Source organism: Gopherus evgoodei, chromosome 5, assembly GCF_007399415.2.
Source record: "Gopherus evgoodei ecotype Sinaloan lineage chromosome 5, rGopEvg1_v1.p, whole genome shotgun sequence".
Classification (NCBI taxonomy): domain Eukaryota; kingdom Metazoa; phylum Chordata; order Testudines; family Testudinidae; genus Gopherus; species Gopherus evgoodei.
In genome coordinates, this window is record NC_044326.1 from 70,543,456 (window position 1) to 70,559,936 (window position 16,481).

Sequence of the window (16,481 nt, forward strand, 5' to 3'; positions counted from 1 at the left end):
TTTTATTGTTCTTATTTAAAGCAACTCATTCTTTGAAAACCATCTCCCTGACGATATTGTTTGCTTTTTGTAGAAGTCAGTTGCTATAAAGTCAGATCCAATAGTTTTGTACTTGAAACTCATGTCCAATGAGTAGCCATAATAACTGCATTTCTCTCGGCGTGAAAACGTAGTGCTAGTGAGCTCTTTGTGTGCATTAACTAGCAATAAGCTAAAGTGTTTCTGGTGCATGTATATCGCCATTGGTTAATCGGCAAGTGCCTCCTGAAGCTGTTCTTATGTTTTTCTCTGCTAGTTCCACACAAACACTTTGTAAAGCAATAACTGAACTGACCGTGTCGCTATTTTTTCCATCAAAATTCTCGGCGACATACTGTACCTGGGTTGAAATGATCCAATATTTTGGTTTAATGAGTTTATTTAGAAAGATTTTGCCGAACAGCATCTGCTAAACACTTGCATTGACCTCTGCCTCCATGATAAAAGTTTTTTCCTCCCTTGTTTTAATTATATTAGGGATATGACGGGCCAGCCAATCCTAAAAGAGGAGCTCGGCAATTAGCAACGCGAACATCAAAAAGTTTTATTGAGGAGCGCCGAGGGCCCCGCCCCTGCCGCGCGGGATTGGCGGAGGAAGCCTCTGACGACATATATTAACACGAGCTGCCCGAAAGATGTAGCTGTACATGGAGATCGTGCTGGGAAATTGTGCCAGTGCCCCGCGCAGCGCCAAGCCTGGGGGAATCGCCGCCGCCACCTTCCTCCTCTGCATCGCCACCAACCGGGGCGGAATTCGAGCTGCTTGCGGGCCAGCGGGCTGCCCGGTGCCCCAGCCCCCGAGCGAGCAGGAGAGGGGCAGGCCAGGCGGATGGATGCGCTCGGCTCCCAGTGAGCAGCCTCCGGCCAAGGGGGAGCGGAACCTTACCAGAGCCTTTCATGCGCAAGGCCAGCGCCGGAGCCCGACAGTGCGGGGGCGCTGCTGGAGGCCGGGCGGGTGCGTGTCACACCCCCCCCGCGGCGGTGAAGGCAGAGCCGGGGGCCGCGGCGCGGAGGAGGCAGCGCGGGGCTCCAGCCAGTTTGTGGGCGCGCCGCAGCGCCAGGCCCCGCGCGGAGGAGACGCGCCGCATGAGCGGCCGGGGGACCCTGCGCCTGCCGCCCGGGGCCCGGGGAGCGCGCTGGCTCTGAGCGGGACTCTGCAGCACCCTATGGGGAGCCGGCGGCCGGAGAGGCGCTGAGAAGAGGCGGGGGAGCGGCCGCAGCGAAGGGCGGGTTGAGGCAGCAGGCCGGGAGGGGGGAGGCTTGGTCCCGGGGCGGGGGTGGGGTGCGCGAGGGCTCGGGGATGAGTTTGGTGGGGGGCTTCCCCCACCACCCCGTGGTGCACCATGAGGGCTACCCCTTCGCCGCCGCCGCAGCCGCCGCCGCCGCCAGCCGGTGCGGACACGAGGAGAACCCCTACTTCCACGGCTGGCTCATCAGCAGCCACCCGGAGATGTCGCCCCCCGACTACAGCATGGCCCTGTCCTACAGCCCCGAGTACGCCAGCGGCGCGCCGGGCATCGACCACTCCCACTACGGCGGGGGGCCGCCGGGCAGCGGGCCGCCCGGGCTCGGGGGGCCGCGGCCGGTGAAGCGCCGGGGCACGGCTAACCGCAAGGAGAGGCGCAGGACTCAGAGCATCAACAGCGCCTTCGCCGAGCTGCGCGAGTGCATCCCCAACGTGCCCGCCGACACCAAGCTGTCCAAGATCAAAACCCTCCGCCTGGCCACCAGCTACATCGCCTACCTCATGGACCTGCTAGCCAAGGACGATCAGAACGGGGAGGCGGAGGCCTTCAAGGCAGAGATCAAGAAGACAGACGTGAAGGAGGAGAAGAGGAAGAAAGAGCTGGTCAGTACATCCACAGGGGGAGGCTGTTGTTGTTTGCGAGGGATTACTCTGGGCTCGTCCTTTCTTCCGGATGTGTTGGGCACAGCTGGCTTGGGGAGAGGCTGCTAGGTCACCCAGGCTCCATTCCAGATCCCACAGAATGGATCCCAAATTAAATACATCATGGTGTTACACAGCACACACACGCCCCAATATACTAGCGCTGCGTGTAGGAAAGTTGATGTGTGCCTCAGTTAATGGCTGTGAATGAATGTTTACGGGGTTTCGAGTATGATATATGGTGTGTACATGTACGCGTACCTATCATCTGCATAAATGGATGTACCCATAGTAATATATGTTATCACTGATAAAGGGAAGTTAAGACTCAATTCACTTCGGTGCAGGAGCTGTTCCAAGTGACCGGGGGTGATTTTAAAATTTAAATGTATTGGGGTGGGAAACTGGCATCTGCTGTGTGATAGAAATATTTCAGAATTGATATAGCTTGTAGCAAACTCGGGTGTAGGGTCAGATTATAATAGTTAAACCATTCCTTGCAGCTGCACACGAATGTCTTAATCATGAAATATGGTTTTGTATAGTTTATTTTACATTAGTATCCCTTCAGTACCTCCTCTACTCCATTCCTCCCACAGTGTTGTTTGAATTGCAATTTCTAATAATAATTCTGTCTTGTCCACAAGCAAACCTTTCATAAAGCAGAAGCACCCTGCAATCTGTTCAAATAAAAGAAACATTGCTCATAGGGAAGGCATGTACCACTTGAATTTAACTCCAGCACAGTTTTAAATCCTTGACAAATAATGCACAGCCCCACAGGTTCACAGTAGATTAGTCTTGATTGTGATTTATGCTTTTGTTGTTGGGTTTTGGGTTGGGTTTTTTTGTTTTTGTTTGTTTGTTTCTTTTCTTTTAATTTAAGGCGAAGTGATTTTTTATGTGGATGTTAACTCTTGGTATAGGCCTAATGGTTTATGCAGGCAAAATTCCCACTGATTTCAATAGGGATTTGACTTCAATGAACACAACAGGATCGGGCCTTGTATGAATGGATGTGCACTTATAATGTATTGACAATGGTGTTATTTAGTGGTATGCTGACATTAGCTAGAATGTTCATCGTTGACCTGCTTGTAATTCGGGTCTTCTTATAAGTTAATGTTCCACTGAAACCTCAAGTGTGTGTGTATACCTTATGATATATAAATGTAATTTATATTTGAAATAAAATATACACTCCTGAGATCTGACCGGGGAGGGCCGCTTAACCCTGAAGAAGCCCACAATGAAAAGCAGGCTGTGATTATTCTGGCTGTTGCTGTAGGTGGCTTTTTAACCCGAAGAAGCTTTGTTTACGTTTGGAAATGAGCCGCTCTTGCCACGATCGCGATCGGTGCAAAATAACAGCACAGTCGCTATTTTGCAAAGAATGTGAAACATATAAACTGGTGTGTGTGGGGGGAGGGGTTACAGTACCCGCAGCTTTCTACGAAAAGCCCGTAAACGGGCGTTTGTTTGTCAAGCTTTCTAGCCGAAAGTTTGTCCTGTAGCTTGGAGGCCTCTGCAGGACCCTGCATAGATCTTCGTCGATTTCTGTCGCTAGCTTTGGATTTCCCTCTTCTGAGGGGGAAGAAGACAAGGAGTGGGTGGCGGAGGTTACGAAAGGTAAAAGAAAATAATTTCTAAACTTCTGCTTTGTTTCTCTCTTTTTTTGCACGCTGTCTTCCCAGAATGAAATATTGAAAAGCACAGTTAGCAGCAACGATAAGAAAACCAAAGGGAGGACTGGCTGGCCGCAACATGTCTGGGCTTTGGAGCTCAAGCAATGAGCGCTGCAAGACTGAAGAACTCAAGGAAATCTCCTAGACTCATTAGAGAGATTTGATCTGAGGACTTTTTGTATTTGGAATCATCCAGTTTATTTATGTGCAATTTCTCCCCCACCCCCCAAAATGTGGATATTCGAAGAAAAGCATTCCATATTTTAATATGAAGAGGAAACTCCAGCTTGGTAAGGGGTAATGTCGTCTCAATAGTTTCGTGAATGTTATTTCTCTGTTTGTATAGAACACACGGGGAAAAATAGAAAAGAAAGGGGGGAAAAGACTCCCTGGCATTAGTGTGTATGTGAAGTGTATCTTTAATACTTGGCCTTTTGGATATAAATATTCATGGGATTATAAAATTATATTTCAACAGAAACAGTTGCACCAATGTTTCAGTTGGCTTGGTATTTACTATGGTAATTTTGTTGTGGTCGTTCAGTATTTGAAAATGTTTTCAGCAGCTATTTGTTATGTGCACTTCCGTCCATAAGGGGGGAAAAAGTGGAGTTTAATTAATATTGAAGGTGTAAACGTTGTAAGTATTCAATAAACCACTGTGTGTGTTTTTTACAAAAAAAATCTTTTTATGTTTTATACCTCAAATGTTTTTAAATAACAACGTTGTTATAGTTTTCATAATATTTAAGATATTCAGAAGTAAACTAAATTATAAAGATTGCCTCTAAGTTTATTTTTAAGCAAGTCATCGAATGAAAAGAGGGGGCGGGAAAGGATCTTACCAGCAGTGCGCGTGTTAAAGGGAAAAAATACAGTTACTCTAAATATGAATTCCTTGTAGTGTTTGCCAGGCATGAGATTTAATGCTAACGGGAAATGGACATACGTACAAACCTTGATCAAATCAGAATGACTGATATGCATGTTTTCCTAAGAAAGACAACATTCCTACATTAATCAGAGTTCTTGAATCACGAGTCACTTGAAATATAATTTTAGGAGTTTGGATATTAAAATTGTAAATTAAAAGTGTGCGTGAGGGAGAGAAGTGTTGTGACTTGATTAAATCTTTCTTGGCGTTTATTTCCTGCAACCAGAGCTAGTTATCTGTTTTCCCGAGGTGAGTGCACGCGAAGCCCGGAACGAGAAAGATATTGTGTGGGGTTATATAGAGAAGACTCTTAACTTTGATTCCAGCCACCTCAGTGGGCTAAGACTGAGGGTCCGCAAAGGAAGGTTAGAGCTTTGCTATAAGTGATTATGTAACGGGTAATTTTACGTCCAGTAAGAAACAGTGAACAAGGCAAGGAATTTGGAAGGAAAAACAAAATTTACAATGAGATGCAATGAACTTAATGTTAACCTTGTGGTTCCCAACGTTCTCCTGGGCCGTACGTTTCCAGCCTGCCAGAGTGAGCACATCTTTTTTTATCCTCTCCTGTCTCTAGGCTAGCAACTGCCTGCGATTTGGCCCCTTTACTTTTAATACGTAAAATTGTTTCCCTCAATCCCATCTTCCATCCTTTGTATCTGAACAGTTAAAAACTACCGTCTTTGTCCATCACCACTCCTCGAAATTGACTATTCACCTTGCCAGTCCAACCAAAGCAAATGTTGAGTGTATTGCAGCGTTCTGAGGACTGCACACTTCCTACTGTATTTACACATAGAAATCCAGCCTTATAAACTGTTAAACTTTTAAACAAGCGGTTTACCTTAGGAAGCTTTCAGGGATTATGGGAAACGGTTTCTATCTGTACTATCAACCTCAGTTTAATATTTTTGTGGCCTCAGGATTCTTGCACGAATGTAACCTAAATCAATCTGGCTCTCTTACAAAGTTATGGTAGTGCCTAATTAAGTGGCTTGTGGCCAGCTCTTACAATAAGAGTAGGTAGATTTGCAATTGCCCATAAAAAGATAAGAGAGCCCTTACACCGTTTGCCAGTCTCTCTGACAATGGGAAGGTTGAAGGGTTAGAACAACTAAGCAAAAGTGATGTGCCCTTTCTCCCTTCGGGCCAGGCTGCCTGGGTTTATGTTTGGGTGTAGGGTTCTGTTTACAGACACTTGCCTTTGTTTATAACCCTTCAAGAGAAGAGTCTCCCTTTTGTTTTCTTTTCCTTCCCTGCTAGCTTCCCAGTTGATAGTGGAAGGTCTCCCCCTGCTCCATTTGTATTTGACGTTGCTAATGTTGCCAAGGTAGGTTAAAGGCTCCAATGGTGCAGCTATTACAATGGGAGACGTATCGAGATGCTACTAATTAAAGCTCCAGATTAGAGAATTATTCCCCGGTAACTGTCTGCAAATACCCGGTTGTTTTATCGATCAACTGAATCCCCATACCATTGGCTGTGTGTTTAATACACGCGTTTAATGTGTGATCTTTAAGCACAAGCCAATCGTTTTGCTGCATTAGGCACTAGTGAAAATATTCTTTAAAACTACTTTTTCGTTGTGGTCTGTCCTTTTCCTCGATCAGGAAAACAGCTTCCTTTTACTTCCAGCGCCATGCAGGGCTGTAATCTGTATCTGGCTACATCGGAGCACAACGACCCAGCGCCTCTCTGGCAGATTCAGGATGCCATTGTGAAGATAGTAGCCTTTTTGGCGTTTCCTATACACGGAAAATGAACTCTCCCTTTGCATTTCATTTCTCAAACTGGCTGCACCCTTGGACCCGCTAAAAGGGATCTATTTTAATTGCTTGGTAATGAGGATGTTGCCATTTTCTCAGGAGCAATCATTCCTGGAGCTAAATCACAAGAGCCCTAGACAGGCCGGAGCCGACAAAAATGTAGGTTTTGACGTTAAAAGCTAAATGGGGAAGCAGGGCGGTGGAAGGTAAATTGATGGTAGATTGGGATGTCAGTGTGCCTTGGCCCCACATCTCCTAAAGGAGCTGTGTGGCTGATAACATTCTGAATGGTGAACCAGAAGCTTTTCCACAGCCGTACGGCCAGCTCTCTGGGAAAGAGTTTTAAAAGAAACTGTATCTAGGTTCTTAAGGTCATTACTAAACATATTTGCTTCCTCATATATTCCACGTCTGCCCTCCTTGATAGCTACTTAGTGACACAGACTGTTCGCCGATATAAAGGCACTTATGAACTGATGGTATTGGGAAAATATCAGTGTACTCTTGCTAGTTAATAATTGCTAGGCCTTTCCATATTATTCTACAGGTAATCTGAGAGGAAAAGTTAAGAATGAGAAACAGAGGTGTAAAGCAAACTGTATAAAATTATAAGTTGTCAAACTAAACGTTTTGTGAACATTTTCAGTATTTATACAATATTTTAAGTACCTCACCTGTCATTTTAGATAATACATCTAAGTTGGGGGATAAATTCACAATGTTATCTGTGTCCTCTGCCTCAAAAACAACCTTCGTTTTTTTTCTTTTGAGGAACAAGAAAAATACCTTACTTTAAAATTATGTCCTAAAAACCCTTAATCACCCAGTAGTCCTAATGAATTCAGTACGACTACTGAAGAGAGAAGAATTACTCACGTGAGTAAGAGTTTGTAGAATCTGGAGGCGAGAAAGGGAGACAACTTTAATGTAAAATAACATGGAAATATACCACTAATGATTCTTAAAACTAAATGTAAAGGGTCTTGTTTAAGCTATAAACTCTAATGCGTAGTTTGAGATATTTTATGGGGCAGATTCTGCTCTCAATTACGCTCGTGTTAATCCATAGTGTAAATTAGGTGGAGTTACTCCAGATTTAGGAATCCGGATCCTGATTTCGCAGGAGTCAATAGCAAAACTTTCATTGACTTCGGTAGGGTCGATCGGGCCCTTATGTGAGTGTAAGTGGGAGCAGAATTTGTCCTTACACTTTTCTTGCGATTCAGATAACAACAAATGGATGGGGGCATGGCACATTTTATATTTTTATTAAGAATAGGTTTCCTAAAAGCTTACGTATTACAGTGAAATTGAAACAAGGGAATTTCTGGCTGGTTCAAATGTAGGAATGGAAACGGTTTTCTGTTTTAACAGTATACATTAGCAGCGTTAGTTTGGATTTATTGATAGATCATTTCTCTCACTCTCTCTGCAGGATAACTTAGGTCTAGTATGTGATATAATTGTTCTTGAACGTTACCTTTAGGTAACATTTTTCATGCTTTTCAAAGCATTTGCACAATGGGGGGTGCAAAGCCTACGTTTTGTACTATTCAAATCACTTTGGAAAGTATGTAAACATGACATCACTGAGGTTATTCTGATGTAATAGTATTGAGTCTGGATATTAAAAAGGAAGTTCGCTGATTTTTAAATAGCAGAAATGGTAGTGGGAGTCTAAAGGTTTTGTGCACCGCGGGATGATGAAGATAGTTGATACCGTTCTTCTTGGAGCCATGGCTGTCATTTTTGGTTGTTTTATGAGCACTCCACGCTGTTAGATTTCCATATAATCTATGTTTTCCTGGGGGGAAAAGGAGGAGGGGAGAATATGAATAACCGATTTTTCACCTATCAGTTTACAGTGCCCCATCTCCGAGTAGATAACTATGGTTAATTTATCATTTTCAAAGATGGCGTCAAAGATAGGTGTAATGGGGCCTTTCCGTAAAGATTGTGGATACCCGTAGAACAGCAGCTGAAATTTGCAGACGTAAATGGGAAAAACACCAAGGTTGCTGTTTCAGAGAACAAACATGAAGCACGAGCCCCACGATGACGCTGCATCATTTTAATGATATAAAATGTTATCTTTTGCGCCTGAAAACATATTTTAAATCCTTCTACCCTCAACCCTATCCAAAAAAAAGCCCTTCATTAAGTGATAGAAAGGAAACGAATCCCACATTTCTGCGACTGTAATCCACTCTATAATAACTAGGGCTTATCATTTTTGCAGGCTATGAAATATGTTCCCCTTCAAAACCAGCTCCAATCTCTTCCATTTCTAATTGGCCAATTACTGCTCAGCTGTTTCAGCTTGCACGGTATAATAGAGATTAAAGCGTAGTTGTTATCTGAATTATATATTCACATAAATTCTACAAAGCATGTAGATTTGTAAAGCCTGTTGCTTTCTGGGAAGTCTTTGTGGCCCTTCCCCCTACTTCCCCCAAACTTAGTATGTTTCCCCACATTTTCCTCCAGAAATTTTGCTGCTTTGATGATCAGATTGTAGAGCACTGATTACAAATTTATTCTTAGGCACTATGTACGTCTTTATATCTGCTATTAGAGACATCTGGGAGTGATTACAGCCCGCCCTCCCCCATTTCTGCTCCCTCTATCTTGCAGCAAGAGCCTAGAGACATGTTGACGTCAGATCAGACGGCTAGGAGCCATCCTGCTCTCGAGTTGGGTGCAATCATCGCCGTGCTTTCCAAACTCTATCTAAAGTCCAGTCCGCCCGCTGGAATGCGGATGCAATGGGACGGGATTAAAAAACAACAAACCTTTACTGTTAACTCAGAGGATTTTACTTCTTGGGATTTCCAGCCAAGCTTCTTTGTTTACTTCTTGCCAACATCAGAAACAGAGGGAAATACAGTGGTGCATTCCACGTTGCAAATGCCCTGCATGAGTGTTAGCGGTGGAGTCTTTCTCCGTTTGCATTCGATCAGAGTGCTGTCTTCCAAAGTAAATACTAGCTAGGCAGCTTTCCACCTTATGTATTGGCAGGAACAAATTAGCGAAGCAAAGTGCAACTTTTACGTTCCAGGAATCTGTGTCTCAGGCTCCCCACCCCCCACGCACAAAACCGCTATCCAACATGTAGTCCAATTTACAACCAGCCGGGCAAGCTGGAGCCTTTAGTAAAACAAAACGAGTTTCCTAACTCAATGAACGCTAGCACTGCTGGCAAAGAGATGACTTTGCACCTGTTATTAAATTCTAATGAATCATATTTAATTCAGGGCAGTGAGAGACTAATAATAATTAACAGCTTGCATGTTTGTGCATAGTTCAGCAGGATGCATGAGCACACGTTATGGGGATATTTTTATATTATTCCGTTGCATCATCGTCATTATAATTTTACACGTTAGGTGACATTTTCCGGGAGAATAAAGCAAAAAAAATTCAATAAAATACAATTTTGGCATTTGGCGTCCATTCCCAGTCCTTTGAAAGGCATTGTAAGAATACAGCCACTTGTGAAACTGTACATTTCAAGCGGCACTATTGTCATATACAGAGAGGAGGGATTAAAAAACTGCTGATCTTGTCTCTAAAGGCGAGAGATAATGGTGGCGTATTTGTCTGAAGGATTAAAGTAAAATAGTATCACCAAGTGAAAGAGCCCTGTGTGCCCCTAAAAGGTTATGGGATCCCATTTCTAGCTTGGTTCCAGCAAAAGCCACCACAACGGTCTACATGTATAATCTCAAAAGGAAAAGGAACGTTAAATCAGTGAAAATGGTATGCTGGGCCTTTGGCTCCCTACCACCTCCGTAAAGAACACGTGTAGCACTGGGGCTTGTACAAAAAAGGAGAAGTAAAAAAGAAACCCGACCAAAACTCTAGTAAATCCCATGCCAAAGCTGTGTGAGACAGCTCTGTAATGGTCACTGATAGTGTGCAAGGCAAAAGGTGTCTGGTGCCTTCCTGGGCCCTTCTCTTTGAGAAGCTGCATTATTTGGGTCAGAAACATCATCAGATACAGGAATGTGCGCATTCAGACCATGGGCCGAATCCTGCTGGCCTACAGCTGCATTTGGTCTCGCTGAAGTTAATGGGGGCTCCGTGAATGGAATAAGGACGACAGGCATGGGGGAGGCGAAAAGGATTTGGCCCTATATGCTTGTCATGACGAAAGAAAGGAGAAAGAAGCGCTTACAGTCAATAGAGTACTGGCGTTTAGGTTTCTTACCCTTAAATAATACAACCAGGAGTACGTTTCTGAGACCAGCAATAGTACATTAATGAAGCAATGGAGCTCAGTCAGCGTGTATTTCGAACCTGTTTATTTGTTAAACACGAATGGAGTGTAAAGGAGAATTCTCTCTGGGTGTGTTGCAGCCCAAAGTATTTGAAAAATGGACAGCGATATTTTAATGTATAGCAGAAGACTCTTTCCGTCCACGTATATTGAATAAACATGTGGAGATTATAGAGCCGTTGAGTCTCCTATAGAGGCTCTATTTATATGCCATATGTTGCTATTGGCTAACAGAGCTGCATATGATGAATACAAGACAGTATATACACGCAAACTAATAGAAGTTTAAAAATGGATCTAAAAGGCAAAGAAACAACTATAATAAAATACAGGAAGAGAAAGAGCTTTACAAATAAAACATCATTCGAAAGCAAACCACCATCAGGTTTGCTTAGTCTGTTGAAACAAACATTTTCCAAATGGCCTGATCTTCTTACGGGGAACTCAATACCTGAGCAAAGATTGAAGGGGGCGGGGCAGAGAATGAGAGCAACCCGAGTGGCCGTTTAGCCGAATTAAACCCTTAGTGGGTTCAGTCAGTGCAGTGTATGAAAAGGAGCTTTTCAAAAACAGAACTCGAGAACTGGAAGGTAGGGGCGGGGGTAGCTGTGCTTGTGCTGCTGTGCCGGGTGAATGTTAGGCTAGCAAAAGGCCTGGCCTTGACTGTCCTTCATACGTTTCTAAAATCTGGTTTTCATAGAGGCGCTCAGTAATTGCGTAAAGCCATAACTGTCTCTGAAATTATTCATTAAAGTCATTCTGAGGAATCTCACAAAGCCAGTTCCTACATTTATGGCCTTTGCATCATCAAGATATGACATCACCCTTCATCCCTTATTATTACTGTTATTATTTCTTTATTTTAGTATTAAATTTCCACGAAAGGGTGTTTTTTTTATAATTAGTCCAGGTATATTTCCCCCTTTTGGCGAAGGAGCGTGATGCAGGTCCACCAGACACCCTTTGATTGAGGAGGGTATTTTTGGGAGCTGCAGTGTTGTGCAGAAGATCATGTCTGTGCCCTGTGGTGCTGTCAGCTGTGACAGATCCCAGATGCAGCCGCTACTGTATGGCAGATTGAGTTTCTCAGCAGAAAACTCTCTCCCTCCCTCCTAAACGTCTTCAAAAACCTTCTCCAGATACTGCAGGTCACTTCGGCTGAATCGGGAAAAGTTGAACTAAAGTTTTCCTTTCGCTTCTTCTCTCTGGCTCTCTGCTAGGGGAGCCTCCCTCTGATTCCAGCCCTGGGTGTCAGCTGTGGGCCTGCTAGGCTGTCCCCGGCCGCTTGTGATCACAAGCCCCGCTGCTCTGCTGATGGGAACAGAGGTTGGCGAGAAGGACAGAGAATCCACAGGTAAGTGCAGAGACTCTCCGGGCAGGGGATGAGCTCCCTCTATCGCAGTAGGTGATTGTATTCCCTCAACTGCGCTTCTTGCGCCTGTGATTCCCCGGGGATGCGCCAAACCTCACGGAGAAGGAGACCCCTTCATTGCCAGTCATCCCGGCCTAAACCCGCCTCGAGTTTCTGCAGCGATTAGAGAGGCCGAAGAAGTCTGGCCTTAGGGATCTGCTGAGAGACCGAGGGATTTCCCTGAGCTCCGGGTTCTGCGGTTAACCAGTGGTTCCTGGGGAAGCAGCAAAGGGGAGGTGGAAGGTGGTCCGGCCTAAGGGAAACGGGAATCCAGTGTGATCCCAGCGTTGTCCCACGGGAGCCTGGGGAATCCGCTTCGGAGTGGATAGGGGACGGAACCCTGAGCACAGACTTCCACCCACCATGAGCAAATACCCCTAGCCCGCGTGTGGGCCTGCCCAGCAACCAACCAACCTTTTGAAGCAGTTCCTGTCCCTGACTCCCACAAAGCAGGCTTAGAAGAACTCCCAGGAATTTACACCTCTTCAAGCAGAAGGCGCCCTGCTCCCTTCCTTCAAACTCAATCCGGCGACTCACACGGTGAGACTAATCCAGATTAATACTTTGTGACGTTGTTGGCTGACTCAGTGTGTGTAAGTAACAGACCGGATGTAATTTCCACAACAATTTTCAGATCAAACACAGAATTATAAATTTAATGTTATGTAGCTCTAAACAGCACAGTCCTATCCCGGAATGAGAAAATAACGACGCTCTTAGCGTTGCATTAGTTAGCTCTTAAAGCAAATACACATTTCAGTGCTTTACCTCTCAGTAAATTGAATTTTACTTTTTGTTTTGTTTGCTTTGCTTTTAAGGATGCTATTTGATTTACCAGGTAGGAAGCGCAAATTTCCCTTCAGAATGGTGGATAAACGTTCCTCTTTCTCTTTGCGCAGTTGGTAGTTTTCTGTTCATTCAGATTGCTCAGTTTCTGTTTGTTTTGTGAATCTTGCTCACTAGATTTTGAACGAGAGATTTAACCAAAAACAAAAAAAAACCCAGGAGCTAGAAACATGTGAGCTAAATACTGGAGTTAAAAATATCCCCAGCTCAGCTTCCTGGCAGGCAGTGAATGAGGAGGAGGCTGGTCGTTGTAATGTTGCTTCGGCAAATAAGGAGTGTGGGTTTGCAAGACTTTGCGGGGAATTTCATACCATTCTGTCCTGCAGCAAAGCGGGGCTCAGTGACTCCGGTTTTGAACCGTGAGTGATATTAGACCGGTTTGTAACTGAAGAGATGAAACTTCAAGAAAAACTTTTTCTTGCTCTTTCTTGATTTCTAGATCTTTTAAATAAACAGAAGTGATCTTGGGCAAGACATATTATTCAGTGGTTCTATGCAGGCTGCAATATTTCAGTACATTTGTCTAACCTCAGCTCTGTCACTTTTTAAAATATAAATAAGTAAAACAAAGCAATCATAATCCCTTCACCGAAAAATGAGATACCAAGCCTTTGATGTTTTCTAAGGACTCCTCTCCAACCTCTCACAAGAATATTTAATGGTTAAGGGGTTTTTTATTGTTATTATTATTTCGGGGAGGGGGAGGTTCGCATGAACAAATACACACAGACACAAAGGTGCAGTCTTATATTTAATCTACTCGATACAAACCTAGTCTGCAAAATCAGCGACGCTTAAGCCTGATTGCTCGTCTTTCTCCACATTATGCTATTTTTTATTTCATGATCCTCAATAGCTAACATACAGGTTGTGAAAAACCTTTCTTAAAATCACCTGAACCCAGTTCTCCAGAGTAGAGGCTCTTCCACTGCAAAGTGCTTGGATGGAAGGAGTATATTTTTACTCATACACCCACCCCTCATAAAAGGTTCCCACTAAATTCAGTTCCAGTCTTTCTTTCCCCTGATGAATTGAAAGGCTTGATGTCAACCCCCCGCCAAACCCGTTTCCCTTTTTTTCCCCCCAAGTTCTTGCCTTTAGCAGAAGTATAATTGTGACCCTGCCTGATCCATAGAGCCTCCTGTTGGGAGCAGTTAGCTGTGGTTGCATTAGGACTGAGGACCTCCCAAGTGGCTTTGGCCTGGGTATCATAGGAAAGGACTCTGCACATTGTCCATTCGCTCTCATCAAAGTCCCAGGCACTATGGAGCCAGCAGTTCTGTTGTCGACGTTATGTGGCTTGGAAAAATAGTAAACAATTTTTTTCCCAAGCCATCCATCCAGCAGCACGGCGACCTTCCTAGGATTCAGAAACTTAACAAACTTTTTCATAACTTTAGGTATATGAAATGATTTACATTTCCGGCTGGTCTGTCAATGTGACAGTAATTTACAGTGTGATAAAAACACGTTTACAACAACAGATCATGTTCAAGTAGTACCTTACCAAGCAAAAGATTTTAAGAGTACACAGAAAATGAATCTTTTTCATGCACTTTTGCAGTACACCTTTCTTAAGAAACGAACATATTTAAATTGGAAAATAGGTAAAGTAGACAAGGACAGAAGTTAAAGTGTATGAAATCAATACAGAACTTTTGTTTATACTATGTATATTATATATATACACATATAGTATATTTCTCTAAGGCTTTAACCGAATGTATACTTTTAGTCTAATAAGAATCCTGTGGCACCTTATAGACTAACAGAGGTTTTGGAGCATGAGCTTTCGTGGGTGAATACCCACTTCTTCACCCACGAAAGCTCATGCTCCAAAACCTCTGTTAGTCTATAAGGTGCCACAGGATTCTTTGCTGCTTTTACAGATCCAGACTAACACGGCTACCCTCTGATACTTTTAGTCTAATGTAACTGGACCAAATCTCGCTCGCTTTGCTAAAAGGACTGGTTTAGATAGGATTAAAAAGTCCTGAAACTGAAAAGTAAAGCAGGCATAATTTGGTCCTGGATCGGTTTTATTTAAACATTTTTATTCATTTCTACTTTGGAGTCTAAAATCGAGTAGTTACGTTAGCGTTTAGAGAAAGGAAGTTCATGTTTTCTCGATCTAATCTAATTAAGCGGATATGGAGTGTTTTGCAAAATAGCCAGGGTAACACAGTTAACAACTCCTTAGGAAATTCTGTTCTGTTTTCACCACCGCGAGTGCATTACTTTTTATTGGCATGGTTTTTATTTAAAAGCACAAGATGAATTTGGAAACTAATGTAGAACATCCCCGTTCCACATAGACAGTATAAAGGTTTTGTAAATTACAACTATGTGAAATTGGCATACAATTCAAGAACAAAATGTTTTTTTTGTTTAGCAGCAAAAAACCACATGCAGCAGTTACCGCTGTGAAGTTATTTGTAACCATATTTACCTAAATAATATTTTTCCAGCAATGATATTTTTTCCAAACCCTGACGTTTTCTACAGATAAATCGAATAGTTTAGTGATCAGAATTTATCTTTTGAACTCTCATATAAAGGTATGCAGTTCTCTCATGCAGATATACACAGACCTCTCTCTCACACACACACACACAAATAAACACGCACACTCATCTGTTCATGCATTTATGGCCTAATGAAAGTATACCCAATGGAGAAAAGAATGCATGTAATGTGAAATATGAAGAATGTGAATGCATTTTTTAAACCGAGGCATGATGTTTAAGTATGTTAAGATGGACACCCCGGCTCCGTTTAGCTCTATAATAGCCCAGTTATTTTTACTAAACGATCAGGACTGGCTCTAAGTGACCTCTAATGATTTAAAACAATTTTCTATCATTCCATGAGAAAAAATACACAAGTCATTGAGAATAATTGGCAAAACATTTGAGCTAGTGAACGTTTTATCTTTATTTAGGAGACGTCGTCTGCAAGATCACCTCGGTTTTCATCCATTGATGTAAGAATGAAACTCTAACAGTATATTCTTCAAGAGGGCTAGACAGCTTCAGAAATTCATCAGTCCTTAAAGAAAAAAAATATTTCTCTCTATTTCTGTAAAGGCAATATTCATGTTCTGCCATTTTCTGTAATATATCCAAATTCTGAATTTGACACTCTTAGTATTACTATTGGGAAAATAAAAAAAGTCTTACAACTTCTTTTATTGGCTCTGTGTGTGCGCGCGTACCACACTGTGTGTATGGTGTACATACAGAGTGTATATATAATAATGTGCATAGCTATAAACTCTCTATATATTACATACAATGTTAATATATACATTCTACGTATGTATGTACATATATATACTATATATAGTGTATTTTATATATATATGTATAGCTATAAATTCTCTATATATTACATATAATGTATTATATATACACTCTATGTATGTGTGTAGATAGATAGATAGATAGATAGATAGATAGATAGATAGATAGATAGATAGTATGTACACACACACCAGTTTTAAGGTCCATTATCGCTGATGTTGATATAGATATCACACATACACACTTTAAAATGCCAAGAGTTTTGTACAAAAGCTTTCGATGTGTTTTTTTAAAAGAGGTTTTTGGTTTTTTTAATAGCTTCCGCTCAGCC

At 42.8% G+C, this 16,481-nt stretch overlaps 1 protein-coding gene across 1 annotated transcript; it reads left to right on the forward strand.

Annotated features, from left to right (window-relative positions):
• The first annotated feature begins 1,339 nt into the window (after positions 1 to 1,339).
• On the forward strand, positions 1,340 to 4,239 carry HAND2 (heart and neural crest derivatives expressed 2). The gene is made up of 2 exons (XM_030564248.1): positions 1,340 to 1,888; positions 3,622 to 4,239. Exons 1-2 carry the CDS (start codon positions 1,340 to 1,342, stop codon positions 3,718 to 3,720), a joined length of 648 nt encoding a protein of 215 aa, XP_030420108.1. The 3' UTR covers positions 3,721 to 4,239.
• Positions 4,240 to 16,481: the final 12,242 nt, after the last annotated feature.

Excerpts from the sequence above, each read along its gene's own strand:
- HAND2 (XM_030564248.1), top strand. The coding sequence starts at position 1,340 with ATGAGTTTGGTGGGGGGCTTCCCCCACCACCCCGTGGTGCACCATGAG. Across the intron at positions 1,889-3,621 it reads AGAAGAGGAAGAAAGAGCTG|AATGAAATATTGAAAAGCAC; the intron begins GTCAGTACATCC and ends CTGTCTTCCCAG.